Source organism: Oculina patagonica, chromosome 2, assembly GCF_052425735.1.
Source record: "Oculina patagonica isolate OP01 chromosome 2, crgOcupat, whole genome shotgun sequence".
NCBI classification, from domain to species: domain Eukaryota; kingdom Metazoa; phylum Cnidaria; class Anthozoa; order Scleractinia; family Oculinidae; genus Oculina; species Oculina patagonica.
The window spans coordinates 35,515,013-35,529,237 of record NC_135759.1 but is presented as its reverse complement, the minus strand read 5'-3'; the positions used below and the strand labels follow the sequence as shown (position 1 = coordinate 35,529,237).

Sequence of the window (14,225 nt, the reverse complement as noted above, 5' to 3'; positions counted from 1 at the left end):
AGTACCGCAAAGAGTTACAACCCCTTGAAACTGTTTTCTTTTTACTGAAGATCTCTATACCTTTCTTATTCTTATTCTGCATTAAAACAACTTTTCCTCAAGCGAACTTTGATATCATAACTCAAATACCCCAATAAACATGATAAATTATTGTTATATGACAGTGATATGCCATGATGAGCATATGAATAAATCATCGCTGCAGTGAAAAGAACGAAAGTCCCGTTAGAGTCTGAATTTTTTTCGTGTTTAATCTATCTTTTTAACTGAGCTGCACATGAGAAGATCTCCATCTCTTTAAAATTGTTGTAACAAAAATTACCAAAAACCGGAACATTAATTCGACATGCAGACTTAGATGGAAGTGTCTCTGTGATCAGTTTGTGAGCACGCATATCAAGATCCCCCATTTATACGTCTAGTTGCAGTGTTTCCGTGTAGAAGGAACTGTTCTCGACGAAAGTCATTGATTAAAATTAGCACTTTTGGTTCCTAATTCCGGAAATTTCCTTAAAGAAATTTCAGTTTCCCCTGAAAAAGTTTTCTGCATAACGGTATCGTTGACGCTGTATTATCATTTGCAAACTTTTTTAGGGGTGCGTCACATTAGCCAAATGTAAGAGTGCTACTCAAAAACCAGGAGAAAACAATGCGTTCGTAAGATGTTGGGAAATGTATCCAGACCTTTCTGTTTGATGGAAGGAACTCGGGTTTTTTTTTAATATAAGTTCACGTCCAAATATAGGAAATGAAATGTTCAGGATTCTAAATTTCGCGTTCAGTTGAGAACTCTAAATAACAAAAAAAATCACAAAACAAAACAATAGAAAACAAAAATTTCAATTGATGCGGGAGCTTTCAGGTTTCACATAAGGCTACAGGTGGGAATTTTTAATGTACAGATTCGGTGTAAGGATGAATTTTTTTAAACCCTTCGAAACAGAAAACAGCCAGTGAGTTTCCCCCCTCCAGACTGAGTATATTTACCACTAAAATATATATTTTTTGTTGACTTATTTTGAAAACATTCACGTTAGCAGCTCAGCTTTCCATATCATTTCTGTTCGCGGTCGGAACATGCAAATGACGAAGACATATCCAACCGGCAGAGTAAACAATGCGTTCTCTAAAAGCACGTGCCTTTTGTGTTCGTCGCCTCAGCTGCTTCAAAATCAGCCTATTAAAATTTCGGCAAAATGATTTGTTTCCTTTCAAATTTCAACGAAGCCTTTGGAGTTTCCATGGATAAGCTATAAATGTGACCGCGCGAAAGGCTGGGGAAAATCCCTGTACAAAAATGGTAGGCAACGGCGAAGATTCATTCAGTCATCAGCGATGGCGGTGATCGCGGGGTTTTCGTATTTATTCATTTCGTTTGTGGTGTATTGTGCGGCTGCAGAGAAAAATCAAACAGGTAAGTAGTATTCTGTCTGGAAATTATATTAGTAAAGGAACTTGATGACAGTTCCCGTTAAACAGCTCGGCAGATTTCAGTGATTTGCTTTACACCTGTGTGTCAGGCGACTAATGTTATTGTGTTGAATCTTTTCTGCGACCTTGTTGTCGACCAAAAGAGAGACCAAGAGCGATCAAACGGAATGATATAATTTTAAATACGACTTTCGCAGACTACTAGTTTAGTCACAGCTCAAGTGTCTTTTTTTTCCTCAAGTAGCTGCACCAGCTAATCGCTTTGCTTTTTATTTAAATTTTGACAAATTCATCGCGTGACGGTTGTGCCTGTTAATTCATTGTTCTTTGAAGAAAATCATGCAAATCCATGTAAAATTTCTGGTTCCGGGAAGTTCAAAAAACTGCAGAGAATATACATCAGTGGGGCGTCGATTTTTATTGCGAAGACTTTTGCAGGGTGGCGGAAATATGAGAAATATATCTTTTTTCCAGCTAGTGTTTTCATTCGAAGTGACGGGACGAGATATAATTTTTGTTGAGCACTAGAAATTATATAAAAACAAAAGAGAGGGTGTAAATTATTTTATTATTTTCTCTAACAAGACCGATACTGCTCTTAATGTATGTCTTGAAGAATATTTTTTCTTTCTTTGATCAAAATTCAGAAATTTGAAGCCATATATCTTCAAATCAGCTGAAAAATACAAATTGGCCAGCGGCATGTGACACGGGGCTCATTTTAAATATGGCGGAATGGCCTCTAAAAAAGAGGCTCGCAAAGTGTATGATTCAAGGGCTGGATCAAGGGGCCCGACAGCTTTTCTTGGCGTTCTCTTGAGGTAAAAGGGGACTGAATTGCTGACTATAACATTCTGCCAGTTTAATTTGAAAGGTAAACTAAAATTGGAAGATTGCAAGGTAAAGCTCTTCCGTACCAAACTCCTTGTTATGGGTTTACCCCAGTGCAACAACTTGACTTGTGAAATTTCCCTTTGTTTTAGAGCTATTATATTCCTGCTCTTTATTACTGTTTCAAAACTCTATGTGTCCTGGTCGCTCTTTGTTTTACATCACTAGGTTTTTACACCAAGGATAAGCCAGTGCACATATCCAATGTTAAGGTCATTGCCCCGAAATAGAACTGAACATAGATTTCCAACCAAACTTTGCCTACTGGTTGATTACCTTATTAAGGGGACTAAAATTTTGAAATAATTTCGTTTAAGAACAGGAAGACCATGTATATACCGCATGATTCCTTAAAAATTCCCTTGCAAGCGCTGGCAAAGTACACATGATCTATGCACAACTATAGTTTGATGCAGTGTAAAACAATTTTTCTGCCCAATTTTGCAGAATTTGCAGTTTAAATATCCATATCCACCTCATGGAAGATCATTGGAAAATAGTTGGAAATTTCGAGGAGGTTGGGGGTCTCAAAGGCCAAAATTTTAAACTAAAAGTATGGTGCTTAACTGGAATATCCAAAGGAGTTGGGGGGGGGGGGGTAAATTCAACCCAAAAAACCTTCTGTGAGAGGGATATGGATATTTTCTGTAGCAAGACAATGTCTGATGTTAGCTAACTAGCCTTCTGGCTAATACCTACTAATAAGTTCTCACTGCACAAGAAAAAAACTTCTGGTGAAGGGATTTGCTCATGCTACCAGCGTGCACTTTTGGTTTATGATGCACACTTGCCTGATTTTTTCTGGGTTTTTTATTGCTTATCAGCAGGTATTTGATGAATGGCTATGTGACCACTCAATGTTAAAGGACATTATGAGATTTACGATATTCAGATCTGAGATGTAAAACACTGTTAATTAAATAAATATTAGTAATAGTAATTGGACTGAGTGGTCAGTACAATTCAGGGAGTAATTGGGCGAGTAATTTAAAAATCGGCCAATTACGTGATAAATAGGCACGCGCAGAACCAATCAAATTCAAGAATTTTGTTATAGATACGATTATTTAAATTATTATTTATATTTACTTAATTCCTTTTCAGTTGTCACAGAGGTTAACATAAATAGCAGAGGATGTAAAGCTGCTGCAGGATTCAAGAGTGTCAATATCTTTTGGGAACCACCTGACCAAAAGAATTCTTCTAGTCTGACCATTTACAGAGTAAAATATTGTACTTCTGGGGAATGTGAAAGTACTACAACAGGACCATATAGCCTGGGTTGTATAGTTAACACAACATCACTGCAAAAGGAACTGCAATGTCGCATTACTGCAAAAACTCTTTTTCCATTCCAGTTTTATTTCATTGTGGAGATACAAACTTCATCTGGAGTTTTTATTAGCAACAGAAAGAGCTGTCGTTTGCTAACAAATAGTAAGTTCATAATGATAACAAGTTGGTAATTGATGTTGTGAGTTGCAGGTGTTTTAAGTTATATTTATTTAACAATACTTCTAATGGACCGCAAGCTTAAAGGAAACCTTAGCTGTAAAACAGTTCTGGCCAAAATAATAAGTTTACCACAGTCTAAACGGTTTGGGTTGGTTTAGGTCGCGGTTTCGCTTTTTCATTCGAATACTGGGCCCTTGATTGGTCAGGTTTTGTGCTTTAAATATCCTGCACGGCACCATTTTGGATTTTATGACATCAGTGCATTGCCGCTGTTAGCAAGCAGAAGTTCTTTAGTGTGAAACAATTAAGCAATAAATGCATTGACATCATAAATTCCAAAATGGCGCAGTGCGAGAAATTTAAAAGCCATTATCTTTTCCATTTATGATTGTCATTAAATGCTACTTATCCCTTGTTCAGTTAAATTTGAAATTCAATGTTAACCTGCCTCAAGAGCATCTGGAGGTTCCTTTTAAGATTTCAACAAACAATTTACTAGCTAGCATCATAGCTATTGAATAAAGCCACATCATAGGCAGGCAATGAAAGGTTAATGATATATTTAAGTCAGATATATGCAAGGGCTGTGGAACTGAAGCTGTATCATTTGGAAGGAAAACAAGTGCTGGGAGTTGTGCAGCTGAAAATGCATCATAGGCAAGCAATGCATGCAGAGGGCTATATTACTGAAACCATATCATAGGCTATGACTGTAACTGACATATCCAAGGGTTATGGAACTGAAGCTGTATCATGGAAGTGCAGGGGGCTGTGCAGCTGAAGCTGCAACATTTGGATGGAAAAGCAATTACAGGGGGCTGTGCAGCTGAAGCTGCGTCATAGGCAAGCAATGCATGCAGAGGGCTATATTACTGAAACCTTATCATAGGCTATGACTGTAACTGACATATCCAAGGGTTATGGAACTGAAGCTGTATCATGGAAGTGCAGGGGGCTGTGCAGCTGAAGCTGCAACATTTGGATGGAAAAGCAATTACAGGGGGCTGTGCAGCTGAAGCTGCATCATAGGCAAGCAATGCATGCAGAGGGCTATATTACTGAAACCTTATCATAGACAGACAATGCACTCAGGGCTGTGCATGCAGAGAGCTTTATTACTGATTAGAAGGCATATCATGTAGTTTGTCCACATCAGTGGTCAATGAAGACCATCTAGTCATCCAGGGGTCAGTGGAACTTCTGGCATTGGTGTGCAAGTGGCTTGCTAGTCTAAATTATCCTCATCCTGAAGAGATGTGGGCAGGGGTTGGTGGCAGCAGATGGAGGGTTGCTTGCCCTTGTCTTCCTGGCCTGCCTGCACTCCTCAGCTGCAGAGGTGCTTTACACCTCATGTGCAGCTGCCCCTTGAGAAGAGCCAGACACCATTTCCTTCAGTCCCAAGCTGTATATTCCCACATGTCGGGATTGAAGTCAGAGGCCTTCATTTCTTTGGACCTCAGTGGGAGCATTTGCCTTGCAGTAGCTTGTCATAATTAAAAGCAGTTTCTTTAGAAGCTCGTGGTCTAGCTGGCAAGCACACAACATGCAATGCCCAATGAGGTTGGACCTGCTTCAGATTATGGTGTGGATACAGGGAAAATTAGCATTTGCAAGGACCTCTGTGTCTGGTATCTTGTCTTGCCACACAGTAGGCAGGAAATTCAGAGTGTTATGTAGCTGAAGCCACATCATAGGCAGGCAATGTGTGTAGAGGGCTATTTAGCTGAAGCTGCATCATAGGCAGACAATTCATACAAAGGGCTATGTAGCTGGAGTTAAAGCATAGGGAGGCAATGCATGCAGACTGCTTTAATCTACAACATATGCTGGCAATGCATGTAAAGGGTAATGAAACTGTATATTTTTATCAGCTGTTTTTTAATTTCATTTGTTAAAGTTTAATAAAAAGTCTAATAATTAGTTATTTATTTATTACAGCTCAGTGTACGAGACCACAAAACCTAACAGTTATAGCAACTGGAAAAAGAACTCTTTCTGTGTCATGGGAACCAGCACCATTCATGGGGGGTCAAACTCTTCTACTATGTTATAAAATCTGGTATGCAACAGCACAAGACAAAACCAATGAGGTAAAATTACTCACACTTAAGTTTTGTACAGTGATATTGAATATTTCAGATAAGGGGGGGGGGGGTGGAGCAGGTGCGGATCCAGGAAAAATGATGACCGTTTCCCGATAACAGAAGTGCAGAAAGTGCAAGCCTCCAGGTCCGGGAACATGCTTCCCCGACAAAAAAAAATAGATTTTGACTCCCTAAAGTGCCATTTCCGGGTATTTTCAGACAAGATAAAAACAAATAATTTGTTTTTGGATGTTTAGACTTGGAAATTTTCTTTAACATAATAAACACTAAAATATATATTTGTAATAAAAAAATTTGACCCATTTTCTGTAAAACGTTAGAAACTGGTCTGGATCCGCGCCTGGGGAGGGGGGTCTCAGGTCAGAAACCTGACAAGGTCAGCTACCTGGCTCGACAAAGTAACAGAAAACTTCTTGCCTTAAAAACTTACTGGAAAACTGAATTTGATAAGAAATCTCTTGTACATCAATATACATTATTCATGATTTTGTGGACTATCAGGTTTAAACAGTACAATTACAGTACGTGTAAAGCGCATTTGAACATATACATATGAAAAATGCGCTATATAAATACATTATCATTATCATTAACAGTTGAGTCAAGTTATTCTTTAAAATAAGGAGCTAACTTCTTTTTTTGTTGTGTGTTTAATTGCAGTCCGTGGAACTTCCCTCTGAAGGTGAATCAAAACTGTCCTGGACAATTTCTGATCTTTATCCATATACCGAATACACATTCTTTATCCAGTGTAGCTTTGCAGACTGTTATAAGGGCTGGGGACTGTTTGATGGGCCTGTTACTGGAAGGACTGATGAAGAAGGTAATTAAGGATTTCATTCAACTGTGGAGATGGTGTAAAAAGGGACAGTTTCGAATTTAGTGCTACTTAAAAATGCAATGAAGGTGTTGATCAATATTAATTGGAAATCCATGGAAATCCACTGTACTAGTCATGGAAATTGTTAAAATGTGGTATGGCTATATACCGCTACGGATGGGTAGGAAACAAGTGACCTAAAACTTCAAAACGTCAGGCCAACGTTTTCAAGTTTGACAGTGCATGTTCCTTAGAAGAAGTTCACTTTAGAAAACCAGTGATCGTGGTTTGTTCACGACTTGAAGAATGAATTAATCCCTTTCTTTTGTTGTTCAAAGGTTATTTTGTTGAACAGCAAGTACACTCTCATAATTCTAAAATAGTTTTCACAAAAAAGAAGACTAGAATTCTAGTGATACTGCCCCTTTAACCCTTTTATATGCAAACGCGCATTTGGGCGCTATTTGGAGGCGCGGTCATTGAACTACTTGTGACGTCATCAATAAGCACGTCAGCAGCTGATAGGACGAGGAACGACCTTTCTACAGAACTGTTCATTTGGAACATCGGTTGCATTCTGACAGAGCTAATCAAAGAAAAACACGATCCGTTTTGGGTGCAAAATCGGTGCTTTAACAGGCCAATACACCTGTAATTGATCAAGGTCCCCTTTTCAGGGTTTTCCAATGATTACGTCAAAACTTTTTAGACCAGAAGAAAGGATATGAAGAGTAGAAAGGAACGTGAATAAGAAACCCGAAAAAAAAGGAAGGAAAAGGAGCAAGAAAAAAAATTGGAACGGTTCAGCAAAAAAAAAAAAAAGTCCAAATTTTGGCTTATGCGCATGCACCAAAGTGAAATATTGTACATTTTACATGGAATCTTTATCAAAATGTTGCTGCGGTGTTTAGCAAAGTTTAGGTAAATTCAACATCGTAGCACCAAAAATTCACTCTATCGGTTAAAAAAACGCGTTTTGGGGGAAAAATTTGCAAATGAAAGGGTTAAGATTGATGCGATTGCTTATAAACTGATCCCCGACAGGTAGCTTGGTATAATTTATGATATCAAACAGTAAGTAACTTATTAAAAAAATGTTGTATCCCTTTAGCACCAGCAGAGGCTCCAGAGTTTAGAAACTGGTCCATTTCTAACATTTCAAGTGACAAACGTGATGTGACAGTTGTGTGGAAGGTACTGTATGGCACCTACCATTTTCTATTCTGATTTTTAACCAATAGTCCAAACTAGCTTGCATTCTCTGCTGATATGGTTGAGCTACACTGTTCTGGCAAAGGCTGGTAGTTTTTTACTTGTAGAATAATGACATTTCAGGCATACCTTGCGGACAAATCCTGCTAGAATTTTGCGATAAAAAATCATGTAAAAAATGATTGTTGCAAGTATCGACTCTGGCAAACAGTCCAAGGGCAATCTTCCAGATTCTTTCGGTGGGTTCCACGTAAGTCGTTTATAAGCACCAAACGTTATTGAAAATCAAAAATAAAAACCACAAAAGCAAAGAAGATGAAAAACGGATGGGAGAGAGAAAAGAAAAAGTTACAAGTAAGAAAACAAATTGGAATTGGCAATTTTAACTAAAATGATTTAAGTTTGCGCAAATACTCAAGGTAAAATCCTTTTCCTAGCTCCTTGTCAGACGGTTGCTTAATAAATTAAATTTTAGCAGAAATAACGGACTAAGAGTGTATTACTCATCCTGCGTGGAATGCTAGTCCCAACAACAAAGAATAACACCAATGTTGCTAAGTTTTCGACCAACTTATAATCGATTATAATTTACCACTAAGACTTTTCTACCCTCATTCATAGTTGCCACCCTCAAATACATGGAATGGCGTCCCCAAGAGGTTTAGCATTGATTTCTGGCAGGTGGCGGAAGAAAACGGTTCATCAATACCTATTCCAAACTCATCAAGGAATTTGCAAATCGATGATGGTTTTGCGACTGAAGCCACATTGTTTGGGTTGAGCCGCTTTGCGGATTATAAAACTCAAATCAGTATGTGCACAACAGAAGGATGTGGACCAAGGAGTGTTCCTTTGCCTTTTGCAGGTCAGTGATTTTGTGATTTTTGTAGGTCTTTGTCACGGATTTTACCAGGAAACCTAAAAATAATAATCCATTCTTTTTAAAATGCTATATTAGAACTCTAAAACTGTTAAGGAGCGTCTTTGCCCGAGGATGGCTTGGATGGAGTGCAACTTGAAAAATCAAGGCTTTACTTTTCAAGTTGTTTCCGTGCGTCTTCAAAAAAAAATCGATATTTATAGCCGTAGTTTGATTTCCTTCAGATGTTTAAAGATAATGTTTTTCATAGGCACCACTAATTTCAGAACAGTTTAGACCAATAATCTACGAAATCCCAGTGACGTAGCCCTTTAATTTTGATAAAGCTGGTCGCTTGTGTGCACATAAAAATAGTGGCACATGTATAGTCACGATATTGTCATCAACGTGATTTTGGTATTCTCGTTTCCATTGTACGTCCTTTACCTGGCACTGGGGAAAAAGAAGCTAATCATCTATTTACTTTTTCAATTTACCTCAAGAGAACAATCACATTGGCTCTCCAAATAATTAATAATGTTAAAATTCTTTGTTGTTTTTTTCAGGCGACAAAAAGCCGAATAAACTGACAGTGACTGGCGATCCCAGCGATGATGGTAGTTTTATTTGGATTGTTCTTGGAATAGTGGCTGGGTTATTAGTTTTATTTTTATTACTCCTTGGTGTGCTTGCTGTCTGGAAACAAAGAAAAAATAAGTAAGTTAACAAATACCGTAACAAGTTATATGTAACTCGCATTCACTTTGCATTTTTTTTTCGTATCCATTTCTTGTAATAAAATAATGTAGGTCTTATGAGTTATTTGTACGTGCCAGTGACCAACTCGAAAGCTTAAGCTATTCATTTTTCTATTTTACCTCTATTTTTTCTTACTTCTATTGCTTTATGGACTGAGCGATCGATCGATCGATCGATTGCTGGATTGATTGATTGATTGATTCTTTTATTTAGGAAACATAGGCGACATCAACCACCACTGCGACAGAGAATACAACTAGAGGTAAGAAATATAGTATTGGCATTTCATTATTTCCCGAGGAGTCGTCATTGATATCGAGATTTCAGACTTGTCACAGTGCAAATGGCGGATCAATTGGCACGAGACAGTAGCCTAGGTGTCAAGGTTATCTGGGTCACTTAGGCATGTTACTCATGTAACCAAAAGATAAACGTACTAGAGTAAAATGCTTCAGTGTACCAATTAGTCTAGTTTTACTATTATGGCCAAGAAATAACTTCTAATAACTATACCATTATGTTGAGGTTGTTTGCTCTTGAACAGCGATTGTTATTTGCTTCTTGTGTAATTTATCATTTTCATAATTATGCAAGGATCCGGTATATGGAAATCTGGAGGAATCATCTCCCAGTAGATATACTTATGATGAAATACACCTTCATGAGCCCGACGAAGACCTTCACGATGACCTTCACAACACAAACCAAGAAAGTGGTAAATTAGATTTTTCCTGACATTGTTAATATATCTTTATAATTTATTTTCATATTTATGCAAATCATATGTAACCAGAGGAAAACTTGTTCGAGTTTAATTTAACTGATCCAGAGCTCTACAACTAGTTTTACTACCACAGTTTTGTTACCTTATTATAGGCGGGCATTTTCACGCGAACATACGCGTAATAAACGCGAGGGAGGGGTAAGTGGTAACATACAAAAACGCGAATTTAGCGTAAAACAGTATGTTATGATAAATAAGGTATTTTCTTTTAACAACGAACACTGTTTCCTTCTTATACAATTTCTAATTTCTACATGTAAGGACTGCTATGTGGCGATCAGGGGACAACATCCTCTACTAGAAGACATTATCACGATGAAATACAACTTCATGAACCCGACAAGGATCTTCACGATGCCCTTCGCACAAACCAAGAAAATGGAGAATTAGAGACTTTGTGACATTGTTAATGTACAATTTTTAAATTATTCGCACATTCAATTTTCGCAAATTATTAATTTATTATTAAATTATTTGCTGGAAAAATATCTTATTTATCACTAGTGTTACACCTCTTCGTGTAATAGAATATAATCGTTATTTCGATTTAATATATATTGAAATGGTCTCTGGCTACAAAGGGAAAATTGTATGGAACTCGCGGCTGCCTAACTACAGTATTCGTGGTGTAAAAAGTAAAATTATAGGCGAGGGAAGGCGTGAATTTTCTGCTGCTGAAACTAGTAGCCTAAAGGTATGGTGAAAGTCGGAAATGCTCACCTGCAAGAAATGGTTAAGCTGATTTTTATTGTTATGTCAATACATACTCAAGCATGTAGGTGACAAGAAAAACACAGATCTTGTCTCAATCTACACCAAATTCTGTAAGGGTTAAGATAAGATGCTCACCAGACATAAAAAAGTAGATTTATAACAACTCACATCACTTTTATCCTTTGCTGTTCAACAACAAAAAGAAAGAAATCAGTTTTCTTTGTTTCAATCAAATAAGACGGACGGAAGAAGAAGAAGAACGAGAAACGAATAGTAATCACATTCCACGACGTTTAAAGCTAAACCTTTTTTAAAATTAGTTATCAAAATACTTCTTAATATTCGAACAAGGAGTAAAAAACCGAACAACAGAGAAATTCTCCTTATTATATCTAAAATTTTTTTTATAAGAGGATAATAAAGGAGAATCTAATTGGTGTTTCTCTTCTGTTACATTATAACGGTGAGGGAGGGTTTAGAGCTCAATCTGGTACATATCTACTACCTAATATTTATCTTGTGTAGTTTGTCGTTGTCGTTCTTTTAAGCGAATCTGCGCAAATCCACACATCACCACTGTTTGACTGAATTTAAAGTTAAAATTTAACTAAGTTACGGCTACTCCATGCTGATGTATACAATCGATAACCAACAAGCCACTATTTAGTGTTCCGCCCTTCTCGCACTCCACCTCCTCGCTGTTGTCAGCACACCTCAAAAATACGGCCCGCGAAAGAAAATGGATTTGAAATTTTCTATATTTCAGTTAACGGGTTTTGCGCCAGTTCAAATGGCGCGCTTTTAAACATTTTTACGAGGTTTGACGTAAATTTTCTTGATAATGCTTAGAATTTAATTACGGGGTCACTAAGACAGATGAATTTCGATAGGATCTTTTAAATAGTATACAAAATGTTGTCGTGCTATGAGTAGATTTTTGGTACTTAATTTTCGCACTCATTGCTCGAACTTTAAGCGTAATCCATCTTAACTTGTTGATCTAGGAACTGTTTGTATTTACTTAGACGTTTAATATAAATAAACAAAACAAGTGTAGGATTTATAACAACTTGCATGCCAACTACATAACGCTTTTGGCATATTCAAAATCGCTTTTATCTCCTTTGAAACATTGATACTAATTTCTTGAAACGAGTTTTGTTATTATTTTTGCATTTTTCTATTGGCTGTCCACAATATTTATACATTATGTCGTGTCTTTTAGTTTTGTTCGAGCTTTGTATTATTATTTTTTCTGAACATATCATTCATTTGTTAAAAACATCGAGTAAACATTTGATGGATGCTCTTTAAAAAAATTCCTATGTTGTTATTACTGTACTGGTAAGGCAAAGGTTCCTTTTTTCGCCAATTGGATGCACAGCCGTATTTGGCTCTTTAAGGCAATTTTTCGTGGGCTGCCAAGGGACACATCTTTAAGTTCTGTAGTTCTGATTTTTAAACTGCGCAGCCCAAAGGACGAACGAAGTGATTGGTTCTTTGAATAAGGCTTGCGTTTCAAGACAGCCAGTAGAAAACTGCTCTATATTAGATTATGATATTTCATAGGATTATTTAATTCTTTCTCAGTTGAGATAGTGTAACTGAACATAACATTTAGTCGATTTAGATTTTGAGTACTGTTAATAACTCAACATAATGATTTCTCGTGTTAAATTATTGTAGCTGTTGTTTCATTTTAATAGTTAGAGCTTTTTTGTACCTAATAACCCGCTTTTGTAGAATTAGCCATAGCTGTTTACAAGACAATAAATTTTCTACACAAGTATCCAATATAATTCTTGCGTCTTATAATTTTGTCCGGCCCTGATAACTTGCATGCCTTTCACAAGATCATTTGCCTATAGCAAGATGTTTGATTTTTAATATTTCGAATTTAAAGGGTGTTACATATCTTTCCATTTAGTAGTTGAAAAGTGTTGAAAAGCACTTTTCTCTCTTTAGGTTTGGTTCTTTGGTTGGTCGTTGGCGCTGTTGCTGTTGTTGTTTTATGTTAGTTTTGTTTGTTTGTTTGTTTTCTTTCCCCCCTCCTTTCTTTTAAGATTTTGGCAATTCCTCTTTATGCAAAAATATGGAATTCAGGTCATGAAAGCTAAAAGCAATGCAGCATTCTAAGCAGGCAAACATAAAAATTTCATTGGAGAAATTAAATGTATTGCGCAATTATAGTTGCCTCGTTCTAACGCTTCAGCATTTGTTTTTTGTCCTTCTTGTTAACATTTTGTCTTGGTTAATTTCAAATTATAATCTATAAATTAGGAATAAAACCTTTTTTTAACTGTGGGATATTAAACTAAGATCGAGTTTTTTAGTTCGACGTAAAACGTGCTCGTACAGGATCGTGGAGCGGGAAGATAAATGTTTACAATTTAGCTTGCTATCACGGAACTTGATTTGATTTAACTTAAACATAAAAGGCAGTTGGTGAACCTTAATTACAGCCACTTGATAATAAAATTTAGAGTGCATTCGCTCATCCCCCAACGCAGCAGAACCTTTTATTTTTTTTATTAACCCACTCTTCACTTCTTCATACAACATATGTATACATAAAATCAAAAAAAAAAACAAAAAAAAAACCCCAACACCCAATTATCACAACACTTTATTGAGCATCCCTGTAAAGGCTTTCCAGCATCAATATTAAAATATACAGAAAGTAAATAAGTTAGATATAAAACCGAGAAAAACTATTTACAATATCATTTATCCGAACTTATTTTACATCACATATTAATTCATTGAATTTTGTCCAATTCAATTCAAGGAAAGCGTTATTTAAGGTGCACGATTTTGTGTCATCGGTTAGTAAACAGTTTATGTCAAGATGTCACAAGAAATTTTGGTATTAATGAAGATTCAAAATGATATTTAAACTGGAAAGAGTATTGCATTATGTTTGTTTTGTTTGTTACTGCAAAGTGGTTCAGAGGGTTGATGAAGTGTTGAGAATAGTCTTTATGATAATTTACTCTTATCAATGTTAGTTTGATAATGATAAAAGTGTTTTAACGTGCCCGCCGATGTACCACAACCGTTTAAAGATTTTTACCTTTATGTTCTATGAATACGCGTCTTTCAGGAAGACTTTATATTCGGTATATATCAAGGTTTTCTTACGATCTTCAATTCGTTTGAGGTTCACAATTTTAAGTATCTTAATTGTGGTACATT

General features: G+C 36.5%; 1 protein-coding gene across 1 annotated transcript; it reads left to right on the top strand.

The window, feature by feature from the left end:
- The first annotated feature begins 1,162 nt into the window (after positions 1-1,162).
- Positions 1,163-11,202, top strand: LOC144644420 (ephrin type-A receptor 2-like). Its single transcript, XM_078503897.1, has 10 exons — positions 1,163-1,414; positions 3,427-3,759; positions 5,716-5,867; positions 6,543-6,705; positions 7,814-7,896; positions 8,536-8,779; positions 9,340-9,490; positions 9,746-9,794; positions 10,127-10,247; positions 10,578-11,202. The coding sequence occupies exons 1-10, from the start codon at positions 1,336-1,338 to the stop codon at positions 10,715-10,717; spliced, it is 1,515 nt and encodes a 504-aa protein (XP_078360023.1). The 5' UTR covers positions 1,163-1,335; the 3' UTR covers positions 10,718-11,202.
- Positions 11,203-14,225: the final 3,023 nt, after the last annotated feature.